At 45.2% G+C, this 23,279-nt stretch overlaps 1 protein-coding gene across 1 annotated transcript in view; it reads right to left on the bottom strand.

Annotated features, from left to right (window-relative positions):
• Positions 1 to 23,279, bottom strand: part of LOC106600699 (transient receptor potential cation channel subfamily M member 4) — an 86,815-nt gene that overhangs the window by 48,712 nt on the left and 14,824 nt on the right. Inside the window, exons 4-9 of the mRNA XM_014192261.2 lie at positions 15,941 to 16,124; positions 9,633 to 9,802; positions 9,052 to 9,229; positions 8,140 to 8,204; positions 7,680 to 7,919; positions 6,961 to 7,063 (exon numbers count right to left, since the gene is read on the bottom strand). Of these exons, the coding sequence (XP_014047736.2) occupies positions 6,961 to 7,063; positions 7,680 to 7,919; positions 8,140 to 8,204; positions 9,052 to 9,229; positions 9,633 to 9,802; positions 15,941 to 16,124 (940 nt within the window). The remainder of the gene's footprint in view (positions 1 to 6,960; positions 7,064 to 7,679; positions 7,920 to 8,139; positions 8,205 to 9,051; positions 9,230 to 9,632; positions 9,803 to 15,940; positions 16,125 to 23,279) is intronic.

Genomic DNA, 23,279 nt, shown 5'->3' with positions numbered 1-23,279 from the left:
TGAACGTGGTACCTTCAGCCGTTTGGAAATTGTTCCCAAGGATGAACCAGACTTGTGGAGGTCTACAATTTATTCTGAAGTCTTGGCTGATTTCTTTTGATTTTCTCATGATGTCAAGCAAAGAGGCACTGAGTTTGAAGGTAGGCCTTGAAATACATCCACAGGTACACCTCCAATTGACTCAAATTATGTCAATTAGCCTATCAGAAGCTTCTAAGGCCATGACATAATTTTCTGGAATTTTCCAAGCTGTTGAAATGCACAGTCAACTTAGTGTCAGACGATTGCTAGGAGTGGTGGTAGGAGTCAGGCGCAGAGAGCAGAGGTACGGAACTTTGTGTTTATTTAAATCAAAAAACACAACACGAACAACGCCAACACAAACGGCGTGGAAAAAATGCCAAGTGCCCAAAACAGGTGCACAGCCAGCATACAATATCACAGTCGTAAATCGCCAGCACATCCAATGACAAAAACACAACCTGACGCTAAGATAATCCCGCACAACACTGGGCGGGCTAACCAGGCTTAAATAACCAAAATCAAAAGACAAATGAGGAACAGGTGCAAACAATAAGACAAACCAAACGAAAAGGAAAAAAGGATCAGCGGCGGCTAGTAGGTCGGTGACGACGACCGCCGAGCGCCGCCCGAGCAGGCAGGGGAGCCACCTTCGGTGGGATTCGTGACACTTAGTGTATGTAAACTTCTGACCCACTGGAATTGTGATACAGTGAATTATAAGTGAAATAATCTGTCTGTAAACAATTGTTGAAAAAATGACTTGTGTCATACACAAAGTAGATGTCCTAGCCGACTTGCCAAAACTATAGTTTGTTAACTAGCAGGACTGTAGCTAGCAGGACTGACTTTGTGTTAGCTAGCCAACGTTTAATTACTTCTGCGTTATGAAAGGAACTAGACACGGACACGAATGATCCATTGTTAGTTTGTTGTAACCAAGTATTGGTGCTAACTGTGTGTTATTGGATGCTAGCATGCTAGTAAGCTACGGCATCATAGGACACGGTGCACTGGGTGGGTTTCACGGAAGAATACTGTACCAAGATACCTAGCTGAATAAACTAAGTCTGAGCCTATCTCTGGAAACATTGAATCACTGTAGTTTACATCAATTATAATTTCTAAAGTGGAAGTTGGAAAAGTTATATTTGAGTGTTTCAGCGAATGGTTAGTGAGGGAGGCCCTGCTCTCTCGCTTCCCCAGTTGTTTAGTTAATTTTCTTTCCAATCTCCTTTGCATTAGCGTAGCCTCTCCTGTAGCCTGTCAACTATGTGTCTGTCTATCCCTGTTCTCTCCTCTCTGCACAGGCCACACAAACGCTTCACACCGCATGGCCGCTGTCACTCTAACCTGGTGGTCCCAGCGCGCACGACACACGTGGAATTCCAGGTCTCCGGCAGCCTCTGGAACTGCTGGTCTGCGGCCAACAAGGCAGAGTTCATCTCAGCCTATGCTACCCTCCAGTCCCTCGACTTCTTGGCGCTGACGGAAACATGCATTACCACAGAAAACACTGCTACTCCTACTGCTCTCTCCTCATCTGACCACGTGTTCTCGCATACCCCGAGAGCATCTGGTCAGCGGGGTGGCGGCACTGGAATCCTCATCTCTCCCAAGTGGACATTCTCCCTTTCTCCCCTGACCCATCTGTCTATCTCCTCCTTTGAATTCCATGCTGTCACAGTCACTAGCCCATTCAAGCTTAACATCCTTATCATTTATCGCCCTCCAGGTTCCCTTGGAGAGTTCATCAATGAGTTGACGCCTTGATAAGTTCCTTTCCTGAGGATGGCTCACCCCTCACAATTCTGGGTGACATTAACCTCCCTACGTCTACCTTTGACTCATTTCTCTATGCCTTCTTATTTCCACTCCTCTCCTCTTTTGACCTCACCCTCTCACCGTCCCCCCCTACTCACAAGGCAGGCAATACGCTTGACCTCATCTTTACTAGATGCTGTTCTTCTACTAATCTCACTGCAACTCCCCTCCAAGTCTCCGACCACTACCTTGTATCCTTTTCCCTCTCGCTCTCCTCCAACACTACTCACTCTGCCCCTACTCAGATGGTACTGTGCCGTCGCAACCTTCGCTCTCTCTCTCCTGCTACTCTCTCCTCTTCCATCCTATCATCTCTTCCCTCTGCTCAATCCTTCTCCAACAAATCTCCTGATTCTGCCTCCTCAACCCTCCTCTCCTCCCTTTCTGCATCCTTTGACTCTCTATGTCCCCTATCCTCCCGGCCGGCTCGGTCCTCCCCTCCTGCTCCGTGGCTTGACGACTCATTGCGAGCTCACAGAACAGGGCTCCGGGCAGCCGAGCGGAAATGGAGGAAAACTAGCCTCCTGCGGACCTGGCATCTTTTCACTCCCTCCTCTCCATATTATCTTCCTCTGTTTCTGCTGCTAAAGCCACTTTCTACCACTCTAAATTCCAAGCATCTGCCTCTAACCCTAGGAAGCTCTTTGCCACCTTCTCTTCCCTCCTGAATCCTCCTCCCCCCCCCGCCCCCTCCTCCCTCTCTGCGGATGACTTTGTCAACCATTTTGAAAAGAAGGTTGACGACATCCAATCCTCGTTTGTTAAGTCAAACGACACCGCTGGTCCTGCTCACATTGCCCTACCCTATGCTTTGACCTCTTTCTCCCCTCTCTCTCCAGATGAAATCTTGCGACTTGTGACGGCCGGCCGCCCAACAACCTGCCCGCTTGACCCTATCCCCTCCTCTCTTATCCAGACCATTTCCGGAGACCTTCTCCCTTACCTCACCTCGCTCATCAACTCATCCTTGACCGCTGGCTACGTCCCTTCCGTCTTCAAGAGAGCGAGAGTTGCACCCCTTCTCAAAAAACCTACACTCGATCCCTCCGATGTCAACAACTACAGAGCAGTATCCCTTCTTTCTTTTCTCTCCAAAACTCTTGAGCGTGCTGTCCTTGGCCAGCTCTCTTGCTATCTCTCTCAGAATTACCTTCTTGATCCAAATTACCTTCTTGATCCAAATCAGACTGGTCATTCAACTGAGACTGCTCTTCTCTGTGTCACGGAGGCTCTCCGCACTGCTAAAGCTAACTCTCTCTCCTCTGCTCTCATCCTTCTAGACCTATCTGCTGCCTTTGATACTGTTAACCATCAGATCCTCCTCTCCACCCTCTCCGAGTTGGGCATCTCCGGCACGGCTCACTCTTGGATTGCGTCCTACCTGACAGGTCGCTCCTACCAGGTGGCGTGGTGAGAATCCGTCTCCGCACCACGTGCTCTCACCACTGGTGTCCCCCAGGGCTCTGTTCTAGGCCCTCTCCTATTCTCGCTATACAACAAGTCACTTGGCTCTGTCATATCCTCACATGGTCTCTCCTATCATTGCAATGCAGACGACACACAATTAATCTTTTCCTTTCCCCCTTCTGATAACCAGGTGGCGAATCGCATCTCTGCATGTCTGGCAGACATATCAGTGGGGATGACGGATCACCACCTCAAGCTGAACCTCGGCAAGACGGAGCTGCTCTTCCTCCCGGGGAAGGAATGCCCGTTCCATGATCTCACCATCACGGTTGACAACTCCATTGTGTCCTCCTCCCAGACTACTAAGAGCCTTGGCGTGACCCTGGACAACACCCTGTCGTTCTCCGCTAACATCAAGGCGGTGACCCGATCCTGTAGGTTCATGCTCTACAACATTCGCAGAGTACGACCCTGCCTCACACAGGAAGCGGCGCAGGTCCTAATCCAGGCACTTGTCATCTCCCGTCTGGATTACTGCAACTCGCTGTTGACGGGGCTCCCTGCCTGTGCCATTAAACCCCTACAACTCATCCAGAATGCCGCAGCCCGTCTGGTGTTCAACCTTCCAAAGTTCTCTCACGTCACCCCGCTCCTCCGCACACTCCACTGGCTTCCAGTTGAAGCTCGCATCTGCTACAAGACCATGGTGCTTGCCTACGGAGCTGTGAGGGGAACGGCACCTCCGTACCTTCAGGCTCTGATCAGTCCCTACACCCAAAGAAGGGCACTGCGTTCATCCACCTCTGGCCTGCTCGCCTCCCTACCTCTGCGGAAGCACAGTTCCCGCTCAGCCCAGTCAAAACTGTTCGCTGCTCTGGCACCCCAATGGTGGAACAAGCTCCCTCATGACGCCAGGACAGCGGAGTCAATCACCACCTTCCGGAGACACCTGAAACCCCACCTCTTTAAGGAATACCTGGGATAGGATTAAGTAATCCTTCTAACCCTCCCCCCCTGCCCTCCCCCCAAAAAAGATATAGATGTACTATTGTAAAGTGGTTGTTCCACTGGATATCATAAGGTGAATGCACCAATTTGTAAGTCGCTCTGGATAAGAGCGTCTGCTAAATTACGTAAATGTAAATGTTAACAAGAAATTTGTGGAGTGGTTGAAAAACGAGTTTTAATGACTCCAACCTAAGTGTATGTAAACTTCTGACTTCAACTGAATATTCTGCACACCAGTGATAGAGCTCCTGTTCTGTTTGGAGCCTGTTTGTGGTCGAAAGGTTCAAGTTTTGTGTGTGTGTGTGTGTGTGTGTGTGTGTGTGTGTGTGTGTGTGTGTGTGTGTGTGTGTGTGTGTGTGTGTGTGTGTGTGTGTGTGTGTGTGTGTGTGTGTGTGTGTGTGTGTGTGTGTGTGTGTGTGTGTGTGTGTGTGTGTGTGTGTGTAGGGGTAGGACATACATAATCAAGTATGATGCCAAGGTACTTAAAATCAGATACCACCTGGAGCTTCTCCCCTGACACATTGACATCTGGCTCAGTGGCATCAGTTGACCTCTTTGTGAAGAACATGCAGACTGTTTTTTTCACATTGAGATGCAGACATTAGTCACTGAGCCACTTTGTAACCTGGACCATGACAGTAGTGAGTTATTGTGCAGCTTGTTGTTTGCATGCACATATATCAGTGTATCATCTGCATACATTTGAACTTCAGACCCAGTACAGACAGAAGGCAGATCATCAGGTACAGGCTGAACAGGGGGCCCCCAGTACTGACCCTTGGAGCACGCCCACATCATTGCTAAGAGTGGGTGAAATTTAGTTTTGACTATTACGCTGATGAGACAGCACCAACTTTTTTAAGGTTCTAGATTTGTTAACCACCAGGTTTATATTTGTTTCTAATTAGATTACCGGAAAGGGGTTATGGGTTTGTTTAAGGTGCCAATTCCACTTAAGGGAAGATCTGATGTGTCTTATGTAGGATTCTTTCTTCCAGGACTGATGGAAGTCCACAACAGTATGTTAAGGGAGACGTAGGAGACCACATCACAAACAACTTTTTAATAGATGCCTGGGATCAAATATCACTAATTCCTTACGCATAGAAATTGACTACATTTGCGACAGAAGAAAAGTATTACATTTAGTAATGATACCAGGATAATTTTACATGGTTATGGAAAAGAGAGGACGGTCATATAATATAATATGGGAGGGAATTGTTAGACCCGGTGGCGAGATACATGTTGCAGTGTCTAAGGGTGACGTATGCTAAATTAAGAGCACATAAACCTTGGGGTACATTAAAACAAACAGTGAATGATTTAGAGGGTGTACAATGGACTTATCATTATCATAAACCTTCGGGTTGCTGATTACGATATTAGTATATGTTTCCCGAGGCTATGGTATTGGGGGAGCAGTGAGTGAGGCCATAAACTACCCGATTAAATAAGGCCTGGCAATTTATGTTTGTTTTTACCTTAAGGTTTGCAAATACCCCCACACACACAACACACTTGTTATTTGTTGGTGATTTTAAAATACTATGTTTGATTTATTGTAAGTGTTTTCACTGTCTATGAAGATATAGCCTTAAATCATATAAACTGTATTCATCCTTTGTTTGTTTTAATGGGTTCGTGCAGGTGACTGTGTATCATGACCTCCCGAGACAAATTGGTAGAATGTTTAGAATGTGTTGGAGGTTGAAATGGGAGACAGTACTAAGTTTCTTGGGAGGAGGCTGAGCCCGTGTTATAGCAGCCGGTCACGTGCAGGAACCCCTGCAATGAGTTATTGCTTTTATGCTTCTTGTTTTATGAAGAATGTATGCATTTTCTACATGTGAATTCATGTTTTTAAATCTTGTAATTTTCTTTTAAGTTGAGAGGATTCTCAAAATGGGGGAATGTGTGAGAAATTACAAGCTTATGTTATAAATACTGTTATTGCATCAAATGGTTGTTTTATGCAACAGAATAGGGGGTTCTTAGAACACTCTCATCTGTGTGTGTTCTACTGAGAATGGGCATCTGGGGGCTTAATGCTGACAGTAGATGTACGATGCCTTAGGCCACATTCCATTCATGGGAGGGAGTTTGCTCTAGGTTTGACTGGAAGGTACCAGGGAGACATAGCTTGGGGCCAGACCCTGGTTTCTACACAATGAGAACAGTGTTTACAGCAGATAGTGTCTGATGTGAATTATTAGTATCTTTCATACAAATCTTAACCTTGTGACCCATTCCATATATCTGTTGTTTGTCATGAACATTCAGGAGGATGTACTTACTTTGCTATAAAAAAAGGTGTTGTATTCTTTGTCTCTGGGCTCTCAACAAAATATCTGAGGGTGATTCATCGACCACCCATCATTATCACAGAGCATTCAATTGATTCACTTTGTATGTGTGTGTTGTATTGACCTGCTCCCTGATTAATAAATGAATATAGATTTAGTTTAAGTATAACTATGACTTGCATGATAAGTTTCTCTCCTCATTTGATAGTAAAGAAATTAACCATCACATTAGTTTGACCAGGATCATGTTCAACATATCTCTCAACAGATAGCAAATGCACACACTCCATACACACACACACACACACACACACACACACACACACACACACACACACACACACACACACACACACACACACACACACACACACACACACACATGCACCCCTACCTCTGACGAGAGCCTTCAGTAGCACTGTGTCAAAATCATCAGGACTCTCCTGCTCCCCGTGGAACACTGTGATCAGATTTCTGTTTTTATAGATACTCAGAGCCTTGGGGGGAGAGAGAGAGAAAAAGAAAGAGATGAGCAGTATGACAGTCACTTAACCACTTACTCACTCAAACTCACTTTCTCTTTCACACACCAACACCCATAGACAGGCGTGTGGAAGCTTGCTTATACACACTTTTATAAACTGGGTGGTTTGAGCCCAGAATGCTGATTGGCTGAAAGCCGTGCTATATCAGACCGTATACCATGGATATGACAAAACATGTATTTGTACTCCTCTAATAATGTTAGTAACCAGTTTATAATAGCAATAAGGCACCTCGGGGGTTTGTGATATATGGCCAATATACCACAGCTAAGGGCTGTGTCCTAGAACTCTGTGTTGGGTCGTGCATAAGAACAGCCCTTAGAAGAGGTATTTTGGTCATATACCACACCCCCCCAGGCCTTTTTGCTTAAATACAGACACACACAAACACACACATTACTATGCATACTATCTCTTCTATTACTTGTTGTTTTTTTTTACTTCTTATTATTGATTATTGTACTGCAATGTCGTGGGAGCCAGAGAACGAGCATTTCACTGTACCTTTTATACCTGCTGTAAACTGTGCACGTGACAAATAAAATAAAACACACACACACTCACTCACCCTGTCCACAAGCTTCTCCAGGTCTGCCTTGGCAGGGAAGTATCTCCGGACCCTCTCACGGGCTCTGTCGCGCAGCTCCGCACTGGGCTTCTCGCTCCCCTCACCCTCTGGCGGGGGAGAGGGGGGGCTCATGGGCCCGGCAGACAGTGCATCCAGCAGCTCACAGATAAGGTCCGCCGCTGGACCAGAACCATCCAACACCAGCCAGGGAGTAGCCTTCTTCAGAGAGAGATCCACCCTCTGAGGGAGAGAGGGAGGATGGGCGAAAAGCAGAAAAGAGAGTGAGAGAAAGTGAAAGAAGGAGAGATAAGAGGGAAAGGGAAATTCAAAAGGGAAGGAGAGAGAGAAAGAGGGGATAACGGGAATGTTCTGGTCATGCACAGTAATGTACTATAGGCCTAGTGATGTCATGAAAAGTAAAGTAAGCCATAGTGATGATAGTGGTGTTGCCATAGCTTACCTCCAGCATGGCAGCGTCCCCTGAGATGAGCATACACAATACAGGGACATCTATACTGCCACTACCTGGAAAACAACAGGTACAGGGAAGAGGTGTAGGACAAATGGGAGAAGTCCATAAAATCAAGTTTTTAGTCATGAGTCATTGATCAGATGTCATAGTGAATGTCCATAAATGTTTCATGATTTACTACTCATAAGAATATTTATAAGAAATTCTATTTTTCCACAAGCATCGTGGGTTTGGAACAGTGAGTTAAATGTATTTCCTAAAAAAAAAGGGGGGGGCGCTACACAAAAGAGAGGAGGAGATTGCCTTGTATGGTCATGATGTCAACAGAAACAAAATAAACTCCCATGGGTTGTTCGCCAGATGAGTTCAACTTTGGATGAACTTGTTAGTCTTTCTTCCTGAAATATATAAATCACCCACCGAATATAAGCAATACAAAAGAGTTACACGAGCATCACAGAGTATTAAAGGCTATATCGTATCGCAAAGGACATTGGTACATGTGAAAACTCGTACTCGAACGTTATGAGAATGAAATCAGGTTTTGTAAATATGTGGCAATAGGATATGAGCTTTATCGCATCTAGCTATCAACATGGCTGTGGTTCTACTGATTGAATTACATCTAGTCGCATTTCGGAGTCACCGTTCAGTGGTCCCCTTAATGCTCATTACGGCTTAGACTCCAGCCTTAGCTTAACACTTGCATGCTGAAATGTAGGTACTGGAAACATGACTGCTGATAAGAAAAGTAATATTGTTGATCTGAACATACAGTAGAACTCATTAAATGGGTGGCTTAAACATACTGCACGCCACCTGTACACCTGGGGGCTAGTCTTACAAGTGTATCTTTGCGCATGTGTGCGTGCATGCGCGTATGTAACTACTGAGTCTCACCCCAGATGCCGGTGCGCTGGTGGGAGATGTAGTCCTCCATCTTGGCCCGGAAGGCCGTTTCCCCTCCCCGCCGGCTTACACTCCCATCATCCACCAACAGGAAGGCCTGGTAGTTACTATCCAGGCAGCACGAGTCATGGGACGTGTTCTGGACATAATACCGTGCTGGAAAACTACCCTGAGAGAGGAAGAGGAGGAGGGTAGAGAGTGATAGAGAGGAAGAGAGAGCAGAGGTAGAGAAGGGGATCAGAGGAGGAGAGAAGGATATAGGCAGAGGGGGAGTGAGATTGGGTAAGTAAACGGAGGGTAGAGAGAGAGAGAGAGAGCATTGTGAATACCTTCCCTTGTGTAATACTTGTTAATGATTGATTTCCTGTGGTTTTGCTATGCTGAGTGAGAAAGGGTGAGAAGCAGAGGGGAGCTACTGTATGAGTGTATGTGTCCGTGCATGTTTAATTCTGTATACATTGAACAGTGTGTGTGTGTATGTGTATGTGTGCGTGTGTGGTCACGCCATGTGTGTGTGCATTTGTGTGTGTGTGTGCATGTGTGTTTGTGTGTGCACATATGTGTGTGTGTACCTCAGAGTTGACGAGCCGCTCTCTGTTGTGCACGAGGCCCCAGGGGGCCACACCCACAGCGATGACTTTCTTCTGGGACAGGGAGGAGGCCGCCGCTGCATGATCCCTCACTGCTTCCCCAACACAACGTCCTACCCCCTCCCTCAGCCCCCCCGTCACTATCCACGCCCCTGGGAGATAGGGGAGGGAGAAAGATAAGAGGAGGGAGAAATGTGGGGAGCGAGAAATGTTTATGACACTGTCACTGTCCTGACCAGCAGAGGGAGCAATTGTATTAGTTTTGGTCAGGACGTAGCAGGTTTTTGTGTGTTAAGTGTTGTGTTGGTGATTAGAACTTCCCTGTAGCTCAGTTGGTAGAGCATGGTGTTTGCAACACCAGGGTTGTGGGTTCGATTCCCACGGGGGGCCAGCACAGAAAAAAAATGTATGAAATGTATGCATTCACTACTGTAAGTCGCTCTGGATAAGAGCGTCTGCTAAATGACTAAAACGTAAATGTAAAATGCAATTGAAGGCAGGTGTGTTGAGTTGCCTTTGATTGGGAGTCCTATATAGTAGTGTGTGTTTCTCTTTGGGGTTGTGGGTAGTTGTTTTTGCACTGCGTTTGATAGCCTGCAAAACTGTTGCTGTCTTGGTTATTGTTTTTTCCTGTGGATGCCTTACTTGAGTTGATTAAAACTATGAGTATCCACATTCCCGCTGCGCCTTGGTCCATTCTTGAAGACTGCTGTTACAGACACAATAATAATATGCCAGCAGACGCCTTTATTTAAAGTGTCTTGCAGTACAGTGAGTGCATAAATGTTTTTATGTGTATGTGACACCTGCGGGAATTGAACCCAAAACCTTGGAATAGCAAGTACACTTTCTTACCAACAGCGCAACACATGATCATAGACAATGGACAGTAAACAATAGACAGATAAGGAGTTTGTTGGTTATGAGTCAAGGGAGCTGTGCAAATACATACTCAACACATCCTTCCTTTCCTAATATATAAATATAACATGCCATTTAGCAGACACTTTCCTCCAAAGCAACTTATAGTCATGCATGCATACATTCTATGTATGGGTGTGGTCCCAGGAATCATACCCACTATCTTGGCATTGCAAGCGCTATGCTCTACCAACTGAGCTACAGAGGACCACAGGTGCTACAGATGACTTTCCTCCCTCTTTCCTTCAAAAGTCATTTTGTCCATTTAATGGCAGTGAAAGATGCCACCATGTATTGGAATCAGGCCCAGAAATGTTTTCTTTCAAACACTCAATTTGATTGCTCGCTTACGCACTTCTATTCCTTCTCTGGATCAGCTCTCATCTGACCTACTGGTTTGCCTCTTACGACTGCTGTGTCTGCAAACTTTATATGCTTTATGGCTGAACTTGCTTATTTCCCTGCCTTGCTTTAACGAACAACTGTCTGGCCTAGATGGTCTTGTGTTTTGTGAACTTTGAACTAGTACAGCCAGAGGAGAAGGAGGAGACTCAGAGACAGAGATGGAAGAGGAAGCAAGACACCCCACTAGCTGGATTTCTCTTTTTTTTCTGGTTCAACGAAAATGAATTAACTAAGTAGACTAGACTCAGCTGCTATTACACTGGTGTCTATGGGAGACACACCCAGTTAAGTAGACCAGAATTTACACATTTTTTCCAATGGTAAACGGCTGAATTTATCCACCATCTTTGTATGAGCTTCAAAATGGTATATACACTGTAGATGTAGGAAACATGGGAAAGTTATGCTGCTATGAAAGTTGATGAACTTGTTAACCCACTAGGAGACTAGTAGAAGAAAAAGCCTTTGAAAGCCTCTTCTTTGTTTACGCCTACTCAGCATTGTTCACTTTAGCTCACCCCACCCAAGCACCTTAGCCCGACCCAGAGTCAGCATGTGAGTCACCATGGCATTTTTTTATTTTTTTATTTCACCTTTATTTAACCAGGTAGTCCAGTTGAGAACAAGTTCTCATTTACAACTGCGACCTGGCCAAGATAAAGCAAAGCAGTGTGACAAAAAACAACACAGAGTTACACACGGGATAAACAAAAGTACAGTCAATAACAATAGAAAAATCAATATACAGTGTGTGCAAATGGAGTAAGGAGGTAAGGCAATAAATAGGCCATAGTAGCGAAGTAATTACAATTTAGCAAATTAACACTGGATTGATAGATGTGCAGATGAAGATGTGCAAGTAGAAACACTGGTGTGCAAAAGAGCAAAAAAAGTTAATAAAAACAATATGGGGATGAGGTGGGTAGTTGGATGGGCTATTTACAGATGGGCTGTGTACAGCTGCAGCAATCGGTGAGCTGCTCAGATAGCTGACACTTAAAGTTAGTGAGGGCATATAAGTCTCCAACTTCAGCGATTTTTGCAATTCGTTCCAGTCACTGGCAACAGAGAACTGGAAGGAAAGGCAGCCAAAGCAGGTGTTGGCTTTGGGGATGACCAGTGAGATATAACTGCTGGAGCGCGTGCTACGGGTGGGTGTTGTTATGGTGACCAGTGAGCTGAGATAAGGCAAGGCTTTATCTAGCAAAGACTTCTAGATGTAGCGAGGGCCAGCCGACGAGAGCATACAGCTCGCAATGGTGGCTGGTATGTAGGGCTTTGGTGGCAAAGCGGATGGCACTGTGATAGACTGCATCCAGTTTGCTGAGTAGAGTGTTGGAGGCTATTTTGTAAATGACATCGCCGAAGTCGAGGACATGTAGGATAGTCAGTTTTACAAGGATATGTTTGGCAGCGTGAGTGAAGGAGGCTTTGTTTGCGAAATAGGAAGCCGATTCTAGATTTAATTTAGGATTGGAGATGGTTAATACAAGTCTGGAAGGAGAGTTTACAGTCTTGCCAGACACCTAAGTATTTGTAGTTGTTCACATATTCTAAGTAAGAACCGTCCAGAGCAGGCGGGCGGGTGCGGGCAGCGATCGGTTGAAGAGCATTTAGTTTTACTAGTATTTAAGAGCAGTTGGAGGCCACAGAATGAGTATTGTATGGCATTGAAGCTCGTTTGGAGGTTTGTTAACACAGTCTCCAAAGTAGGGCCAGATGTATACAGAATGGTGTCGTCTGCGTAGAGGTGGATCAAGGAATCACCCGCACGCAGCAAGAGCGACATCATTAATATATACAGAGAAAAGGGTCGGCCCGAGAATTGAACCTTGTGGTGCCCCCATAGAGACTGCCAGAGGTCCGGATAACAGGCCCTCCAATTTGACACACTGAACTCTATCTGAGAAATAGTTGGTGAACCAGGCGAGGCAGTCATTTGAGAAGCCAAAGCTATTGAGTCTGCCGATAAGAATACGGTGATTGATAGAGTCGAAAGCCTTGGCCAGGTCGATGAAGACGGCTGCACAGTACTGTATTTTATCGATGGCGGTTATGATATCGTTTAGTACCTTGAGCGTGGCTGAGGTGCACCCACGACCAGCTCGGAAACCGGATTGCACAGCGGAGAAGGTACGGTGGGATTTGAAATGGCCAGTAATCTGTTTGTTAACTTGGCTTTCAAAGACTTTGGAAAGGCAGGGCAGGATGGATATAGGTCTGTAACAGTTTGGGTCCATGTGGAAAGCATGGCCAGCCATAGAGAAATGCTTACTGAAATTCTCGATTATCGTGGATTTATCGGTGGTGACAGTGTTTCCTAGCCTCAGTGCAGTGGGCAGCTGGGAGGAGGTGCTCTTCTTCTCCATGGACTTTACAGTGTCCCAGAACGTTTTGGAGTTAGAGCTGCAGGATGCAAATTTCTGTTTGAAAAAGCTAGCCTTTGCTTTCCTAACTGAGTGTGTATTGGTTCCTGACTTCCCTGAAAAGTTGCATATCGCGGCGACTATTCGATGCTAGTGCAGTACGCCACAGGCGTCCTCCAGAAACTAACCTCTCCAGTTCCTACTCCAGTTTAATTGGTGGGTCTTTCCTCTTTTGCTCTCTATTGCTCCTCTATTGTTTTTCAAGCAAGGGGGGAGGCCAATGACATCAGAGGGCACCATCAGACCAACTCCTTGAATGGCCTACTCCATGAAGTTTGCACATCTAAAAAAACATTATTTTGCTCAAAACATTTGTTTTTACACTTAAAGCTACAATATGTAACTTTATGGGCAACCTGACCAAATTCACATAGAAATGTGAGGTATAGATATTTCATTCTCATTGAAAGCAAGTCTAAGAAGCTGTAGCTCTATTCTATGTTGGCTATTTCTATGCTTACCATTTTTAAGATAATTTTTTTTGCATCTTTTATTTTCGGTTTTGTACACCAGCTTCAAAGAGCTGAAAATACAACATTTTTGGTTATGGAAAATATATTTCACAGCGGTTAAGATGGTACAATGATTCTCTACACAATGACTTGTTTTGTCACATAAACTGAAATTAGGCTAACTATTAGAATTTTAGCAACCAGAAAATGGCGGAGCGATTTATTAAATACATTACTGTATTTATACTGTACGTGGGATATTGTTTTTCAACATGAAAAGTTAAACTTTCTACCACTGAGCTTTGTCGATAGCGCCAGCTAAATTCAGGGCAGCAATGTTGTTGAGAGCTGTAGCAACACTTTTGCTGTTGTCCAAAAATCGGCATTAACAAAGATTATCTACATACTGGCCAGAGGTATGTTCTGTTTGCTTCAACGTTGTACTGAACAACACGTTTCCTTTGAGGTACGTTTGCTCCCGTTTGTTAGGTGTGGCCTGGTCAATATGAGTTTGAGCATCTGAAACTTGTGCAACACACCATATGGAAGCTGCCCTCTGGGCCACTATAATCGCAACATTTTTCAACTGGTCTTTCAGCACAGTACCGTTTCCGTTGTATTCAACTTTGCACACCATTCTGTCGTACTGAACGCAACCCTGGAAGCCTCAAATCTGTTATAGACAGAAGCCTGTGACATGAAAGACCAATCAGGACTCATCTCTCAGCATGTTTAGCCACTCCATTAGCTCAGCCAATCAGTGCAAGCCATGAAAGATCCTGTCTTTCTCTCTGGCTGCATTCAGTACGAAAAAAACGGTGTGCAACATTCAGTTAAACGGCCAGTTGAACGGCCAGTAGAAAAACGGGGAGGGGTTGGGTTGTGGGTTGAAAAGTGAGGGGATTCTATCAATGACCCTGGCATGTACTGGGTGAAGCGGGTTAACGTTGATTGCATTCAATTTTGAATCGGGCCGCCTCCTGGGCATGAGCAAAGGGCCCCGTTTTGACCGACGACGAAGTCGGCTGAAAACAAAAGTGACATAGGTTAAGCACATAAGTAAAATTCTTTGTTTTCACATGCAAAAGTGATTACTTTTGATAAAAAGGCTTTTTCTGCCTTCCAAATGAAAACTAGTTTGAAGATTGGAGCATAAATATATTTTATGGAAAAGAGAGTTTCTGAATGATGCATCATGCTGACTTGTTGACAACATGACTGGGTGGTGCAGATTACTGTTCTTTTTGAGATGGGCGCTCCTCCCTCACCGCTTTTGTTACAGAATGGCTCAATTACGCTTTACAAATTATGAATATGCTTGAGAATACGTCGCTCATCGCTTCAAGCCACAACCGCCAAACAGAGCAAACGTACCTCAAAGTCTGTTAAAAAACATTGAAGAACATTTTGGGGAAATCTGTCATGTAGTACAAATGGTCACACAATGTAGCAAACATTTAATCACCCCCTATTTGGCTTAGTGCTTTCTCCTTAGCTAAACTAGGCTTGTAATTTTTTTTTACATATCATATACAGTGCCAGTCAAAAGTTTGGACACACCTGCTCATTCCAGGGTTTTTCTTTATTTGTTTCTTTTATTACTATTTTCTACATTGTAGAATAATTGTGAAGATATCAAAAAAATATCACTAATGGAATCATGTTGTCACCAAAAAAGTGGATGTATAATAAAAATAACAGCCCTACTGTGAAGTAGGAACTAGCACCAGCTTCCTTAATCCCATCACAAATGGTTACTAAACAACTCAAGACATCAAAAGGGATTCTTAGATACTTATGACAATGTGTATAATGCATTATAAACACATCATGATGCATTATTCCTGTATGTTAAAGAGACTGGACCCATTCATCTCAATATGAATTATTGATATTTTAAACAAATAGGTTAAACAGTGGGCGTTGTCCTCACATGTGCTCTGTGCCGTCCTGACCAGCCTCTAACCCAGGACATCAGTGTGTGTGTGTGTGTGTGTGTGTGTGTGTGTGTGTGTGTGTGTGTGTGTGTGTGTGTGTGTGTGTGTGTGTGTGTGTGTGTGTGTGTGTGTGTGTGCGTGTGTCTCACCTGTGCTCTGTGCCGCCCTGACCAGCCCCTGTCTCAGCACCTCCCTGACCCAGGGCTTGACCTTCACGCGACCACCCCCCCCACCCACCACAGAAACCACCAGGTTGGGGGAGGGCACCCGCCAATGGGTCGTCATCAGGCTGTACATGATATGAGGTGGGGTGTCGCATGACAAACGCAGGAACTGACCAATAGGAAGAAAAGAGGGGAAGAAATTGACAATTAGTATCGCCACACAATAAAGTTATGATGATCAAGCGGCTGTGGTGGTTTGTGAATACCTATGCTACATAAAGTGCTCCTAGCTAGTTGCTTGTTTTGCCTATGGTGTAGCTATTCAGAGGCAAAGAGATATCGGTACAGGTAAGAACATTCCGTCTGACTGAGCCAATGTTGTGAGGCCTGGCAGCACTGCTAGAACACGGACTTCTCTGCTATGGTTCCATAGAATGCCAGACAGACGTTCTGCTGTGACAGCCTCATACAGTATCTCACCACTGTTAAATCATGTGACACATAGAAAAAAAGTTTTTCTTAACGTTTAAACTATTTTTTTTTCTTGTTAAAACAGTAAGAAAGATTCATAAAATTCCACGTGAATTCACAATGCACAATATCAATTCCGAGCCCAACCCGATATCTGACATCAGGACCGGTTTTTCTCCACAACCTGATCCACCCGCATTTTTCGGAGAGACGATTCGTGACAATTTATTTAATTTCATGTGAAGCTGTCTTATATCCGTTGTTGGGGGCCTGCACTGCTGCCAGCAACGGTTTGGTTCTCATAGAGCGTCTCTTTCAGATGGTTAAGAATTCCACCTTTACAACCGTTACTGTATCTCAATTCCACCTCGCAAAGTTTGCATTTCACCACCTTCTGAATTAACTTCTCAAAGTATTGCCATACAGGACTTCATGCTGTCGCTTGCCTTTCCTTGCCATTTTCCAATTGTTAACAACAATGACGTGTGGAGTGCTTTATATCCATGGCAAATCATTTGAAAGATGCATATCGCTTTGTTACTGTTCAAAATATGAATACATGTCAACCTATTTTGTGGTTCTAGTCCTAACATGTAATTGATGGTTATATTAGAGCAATGTATATTATGTAATTGTGCACTTGATTAAAAACCCAAGACTTCTCAAAGACCAGGCAAGAAAGCTAGATCTAAATGCTTTGTAATGCCAGTACTAAATTGCTCCCTCCGCTAGTCCTAAATCGCTCCCTCCCCCTTGGCACCAATCCTTCGATGTTTGCAGATCTGTAGGGTCTGGGCATGTAGGTTATAAGCAGTGCAATGATGGATCTCACACCTTACAGATTGTTAGGGCCAAAGGAAGAGATAGGGAGCGATTTGAGACCGGACGTAAATGTTGAGGAGACTTTCCCAATCACGCCGAGTTTCCCTAATGCCTCAATCTGCACTCAAACCTGTTTCGTTATGTAATCCAAAATGTTTATGGGATACTTGTGCAAAAAAACATTCACCTTTTTCCTACTATTTATGTTAAGTCTACGCATACAATTTGATGCATACGTTGGATTTTGTCGCGGATCCTTCCGGAACTGTCATTACGCACACCTGGTCCCTATTCTCAGTGATTAGTAATTGTATAAGTGTGCCCTTTGTTCACCATTGTCCTGTCAATAATTGTTCCAATGTCTGTTGGTTGTGTGAGTACCGTTGTGCTGTGTGTTTTGGCTTTCATGCCATTGTGGATTGCGCAGATGATTACGGATCTCGTCCCGTGTGATAATCATTGTGCCATTGTGTATTTATTCGAGGTACTCCTGGCTCTTTTGTTTGGGTCTCAGCCCTGTGTTTTGTATAAGTGTTTGTTTGGTCTTCGTCCCCATGCCTTTACATGGCACGCTGTAATTTGGGTAAATAAAAAACCCTATTACGCATTCCTGCGCCTGTCTCCCGATCCTTATACCAACGTGACAGATTTATACAATGTATGCACCACGCAGAACGCAATGCAACTGCCTCTGCAACGCAATGCTGCAAGGCAAACGCAGCGTTCCGTTCTAAATTAATGTTCTTCTGGTGTACCAAAACGCAATGACGCTGTCGGTCTGATTGAGGCGTAATGGTTATCTCTCTGTCCTCTTCCTCTAGATGAAAAGACACGCAACTCTGCATGTCTAGCAGATTGGATGTTAGCCTACCACCTGAAGCGCAATCTTGGCAAGATAATCTGCTCTTCCTCCCTGGAAAGGCTGGCCTGCTCCAAGACCTCGGCCATGGTTAACAACTCCATTGTGTCCCCCTACCAGACTGTGTAATACTCCTTTCCACTCTCCACTAGCTCCCATCAGCAGTGTGCATCAAATTCAAGTCCCTGTTGCTTGCCAATAGGGTAGCAATGGGAATCGATCCCACCGCCCCCCCTCCTTTTCCTAGCCTAGCTGGTAGGAGCGTTGGGCCAGTAACCGAATCTCCGAGCTGACAAGGTAAAAAAACCTGTCGTTCTGCCCATGAGCAAGGCAGTTAACCCAATGTTCCATGGGTGCCGATGACGTGGATGTCGATTAAGGCAGCCCCCCCGCACCTCTCCATTCCTCCAGGGCCCCTAGCTGTTGCATATCTTTGTCCTATCACACCTGATTCAACTAATCAATTGCTTGAGGAGGGATGTCCAGGGGGATATAAATGTTTTGTCTAGAACAGACATAATTATCTGCCAGGTAGAATAGGAAATTGTAATAACTCTTTTCATTACATTTGCACTTGCAATGTTCTATACATTTCACCTGAGATGTCACTGACTATACCTCAGTTGTACTTCTGTTGGAATTGAACAAAAATGACTGGGGGTCCCAAGGAACATTTTGAATTAAATACTGTTCCACTGTTCACTCCTAGTAAACAGTCAATCAGCTTGGTCCATAATGTGACTCATTACAATGGGTTTTTATCACTGGTTATTCATGCATCCTTTTCCATAACCATTTCTAGCTTCATCTCCTTGGATCTGCCTAAGGCCTATGTGGATCCCCATGACCTCAAGGAGGAAGTCAAGGTAAGCCACACATAGGGTGTTGCAGCCAGCCGCGACCGGGAGACCCATGGGGCGGTGTACAATTGGCCCAGCGTCGTCCGGGATAGGGGAGGGTTTGGCCGGCAGGGATGTCCGTGTCCCAGTGCGCACTAGCGACTTCTGTGGCGGGCCGGGCGCAGTGCACGCTGACACCCGTCACCAGGTGTAACGGTGTTTCCTCTGACACATTGGTGCGGCTGGCTTCCGGGTTAAGTGGGCATTGTGTCAAGAAGGAGCGCGGCTTGGTTGGGTTGTGTTTCGGAGGACGCACGGCTCTCGACCTTCGCCTCGCCCGAGTCCATACAGGAGTTGCAGCGATGAGACAAGACTGAAAGACTGAAAAAGGGGTACATTAAAAAAATTTAAAATAAAAATAAAGCCACACATAGGGTGGACCTCAATATGTAATGGATACGCATCGGTGCGATTCACAATGCTAAAATATAAACACACCTGGAGACACTTCATCATTTTTGTAGAGAGGTTGTTGCCCAGGCAGCACTACCGTAGCTAGCAAAATAGTTAAAAAACCAGGGCCACTCGCATTTCCCCCACACTTTTCAATCAGGTGTGTCATAAGTTAAGTACTTTCAATACAGCTGACATCCACTGACATAGGCTTTTGTAGTTCATAATAATAGCCCTTTTTGTTCCAGTCTTATCTTTAGATAAAGTGGTAGCCCATCATGGGCAGGGGCCAGTGGAGGCTGGTGGGAGGAGCTATAGGAGGATGGGCACATTGTAATTACTGGATTGGAATTAATGGAACAGAGTCAAACATGTGGTTTACATATGTTTGATACCATTCCATTTATTCCATTATAGCTATTATAATGACCCATCCTCCTATAGCTCCTCCCACCAGCCTCCATGGCAGGGGCCCATGGTAGGGTAAATATGTTGCTGAAATGGACTTTTCCCCAAATGGGAATATTATTTTCCATAATTTCCAATGTTGCCCTGATCTCATCCTTTCGATTTACTTTTACCCCATTATGACAAAGCAAAAACAGGTGTTAAAAGATTTTTGCTAAAAAAATAAAATACCGATGGATATATAACATTTACATAAGTATTCAGACACTCAGTACTTTGTTGAAGCATCTTTGGCAGCGATTACAGCCTTGAGTCTTCTTGGGTATGACGCTACAAGCTTGGCACACCTGTATTTCGGGAATTTATCCCATTCTTATCTGCAGATCCTCTCAAGCTCTGTCAGGTTGGATGAGGAGCGTCACTGCGCAGCTATTTTCAGGTCTCTCCAGAGATGTTTGATCAGTTTCAAGTCCGGGCTCTGGCTGGGCCACTCAAGGACATCCAGAGACTTGTCCCAAAGCCACTCCTGTGTTGTCTTGGCTGTGTGCGTAGTTGTCCTGTTGGAAGGTGAACCTGGAAGGTGAGCGGGTGGTATTGGTATCCGAGGCGCAAATGAAAAGGTCGGACCCTATGTACGAGTTGTCAATGGCCACGTTGTTATGAGAATGGCTGTAACCTTTCAGCCAAATCTTCTGGTGTTTGTGCTTCAAAACGCTCAGTGGCTGTCAAGGCCTGTCAGTCACCACCGTCTCCGCGTGTGGCAACCTCTTCAGTACCTGCGAACTGAGATGAGTATACCGGTCTGTGATATCGCAAAGTGTTTCACCAGTGGGAGTCATCGGGTCAGTTGCTGGACTGGCGCCATTAGTGTCATTGTAAGGGGTGACAGTCCCCCACAAAGCGGAAGGTGTATCATCGGAAGCAGAGTATACTCTGTGCATCAATGTTTTTCTTGCTGAGATGGCCGCAGTTGCTTGCGGAAGTGTACGAAGAGCAAAAGAAGTTCATCTCAACTACCATATTGCACGACCAAGGAGGAGGAGAGTTGCTAATTCACAGAGACAGCTGGCTCGAAATCATGAAAAGAATGGTCAATTAGGTTGGCTGATGGAATGTGTCGTAATAACTCCTTGGATCGGATTCTGCACCAAGAGGTTTCTAAACGTCTTTTTCCCAAGGGGTGCTTTCGACAGATACCCCTCGTGAATGACTGCGTTGCAGCTAGCGTTAGGGGAAGACAGTGTGGTCAGTGGAGAAGGCACTGTGGCCTGTGACCATACCTGGTTGGTTTTCCAATCCATCAGTGGGAGTAACCGATCCATCAAATCTGCTCCAAGTAGCAGGGGTGCAGATTCGAGGCTGGTAACATACACAGGGTGAACGAGCGATACATCCTGGAAGTGTAGTTTCAGCATGACTCTCAATGTGAGAGGCGAGGTAGTCTGAGTGGCCCCTTGAAGTGTAGTGTCGCATCGTTCCACTTTTAACCAACGTTTAGTTGGATTCAAAGCCCTTTTGAGATCATTGAACATTGTTTGAGAGATGAGCGATATTGTCGCGCCCGAATCAATTAGCGCATGACAAGTTAAGCAATCCTCCAGGACTGTTTCCAGGTATGGGCGTTTAGATTCGTGTTTAGTGGACATATACCCCACAAAGTGGAGTGGTCGTTTGCAACGACGTGATGTGCCATTTCTGTTCAAGGTGGAAGCAGATCGACTTTTCAGATTTTGAGTGGGCTTGGCTTTAATGAAGCGTTTGACCTTTTTCTTTGCAACCTTTGTATCGGAGTCTATAGACAAAGCCCGTGGGCTTGTTTCTTGATCAAGCGGGCCCTGGATAGGGTCTCGAGTGAGAGCGGGAGAAATTTGAATTTTAACGTCCTTGCTATGGGTGTTAATTCCTGCGGACCTGGTGTCCGGTAATTCCCTGGTAATTACAATTTCTCAAAATGTTCTCGCTTTAGGTCTTCACGTAGTGGAACTTCTGGAGAACACTGGTCTACGTTTTGATCGTCCTTCAACCCTTTGTTACCCTTGTGCTCTGACACTTTGTGTGGGTCGGGTGCAGGAATGTAGCGAACAGGTCGATTGTAGCGGTAGTCGTTTTGATGGCGACGTACTTTACAGTTATTTTGACCACGGAGGTTATTGGAATCGTGGTTTCGTGGTAGAAACCGTTGTTGTGCGTCATCTCTCAACGCTCCAATACCTGATAATGCACCCTCTAACTGGAGTGAGTGCTCCTGGTCAAACTTCAAAACCGAGTGGTCAGGGTTCTTAGCGTTGTGAACTTTTGATGCCTCAAAAGCTGTGCTTGCAAGCTCTCTGAGCTGTAAGATACGCAAGTTTCAGTGAGTAGGCCAAAGTAAGCTGAACGAAGCCTATGATAGTAAACTTGTGGGTGTTCGTTGCAAGCTTGTTTGACGGTGTTAGCCAGTGAGCTATCGTGTTTGCGAGTCGCAGAACCAGTGAATTCTAATTTCAAAGCTGTGGCAAGTTTAGCGTAGTCATTTAGCACATGTTGCTGTTGTAGATGAATGAACCGCGTCACGTGTCTATTCGACATTCGCTTCAACAGGTAAACCCTGTCAGAACCCGTAGCATTTGGGTAGCCATCCAATGCGTCCTCTATGTCAGCTAGGAACGTTTCAGTATCATTTGGCTCACCTGGAACGGGGTCAAAGGTGGGGAAATTCTTGACGAGTTTGTCAAGGTATTCCGTGCCAAGCGGGCGGAGAGGGTTGGCTTCATCCTGTGGGGAAATTGGGGCCGAAAGGCCAATAGGAGAAGCCAAGCTTTGGCTTTGTTGGCCAAGAAGCACCATATTACTCAGTGCTGAATGGCCAAGAGGAGAAGAGTGAGGGACACATGAGGGAGGCAAAGTCTGAAACCTATCGTCTTTACTCCTTTGAGTACAGGGCTCCGGTTACTTGGATGGGTATTCACGGTGTAGCACGTGATCGTTCTGTAATTCCACCAGATTGTACCTTATGGTGGTATTCTGCTGCATTGCAGAGTCCACTTGAGCACTTAAGAGTACTGATTTTGGACACGTGAGTGTCGCACTTGCTCCTTTTGGTCTCAAACTTATCTGTCATGGTTTGCAGATAGAGATCTTGAGTACGGAGCGAGAGATTCAGTGATGAGATTTCCTCAGCTTGTTTAGAAATCAATATTTCCAGCTTCATCACCTGAGTTCTCTCATCATTCATTTGGTCAGCGACTTCAATGAGTTCTGCTGATTTGTCATCCAACTTAGTTATTGTGTTCATTAACTGATCGACTTTGGTCTGCAGCATTTGGCGTAGAAAACCGTGTTACTTTGAGTAACGTTCAACAAAACTGCATGCATGTTATCAAGTTGAGAGCGCCTGTTTGTAGATAACTCGTCATATTTATCTAGTTTGCCTTGGACATCATCGTATTTAGTTTTGGCTAAATCGAGTTGTTCCAGTAGCATATGATTTTGA

Source organism: Salmo salar, chromosome ssa03 (assembly GCF_905237065.1).
Source record: "Salmo salar chromosome ssa03, Ssal_v3.1, whole genome shotgun sequence".
In the NCBI taxonomy this organism is placed as follows: domain Eukaryota; kingdom Metazoa; phylum Chordata; class Actinopteri; order Salmoniformes; family Salmonidae; genus Salmo; species Salmo salar.
The sequence above is the reverse complement of the archived record's forward strand: the minus strand, read 5'-3'. Positions and strand labels throughout refer to the sequence as shown.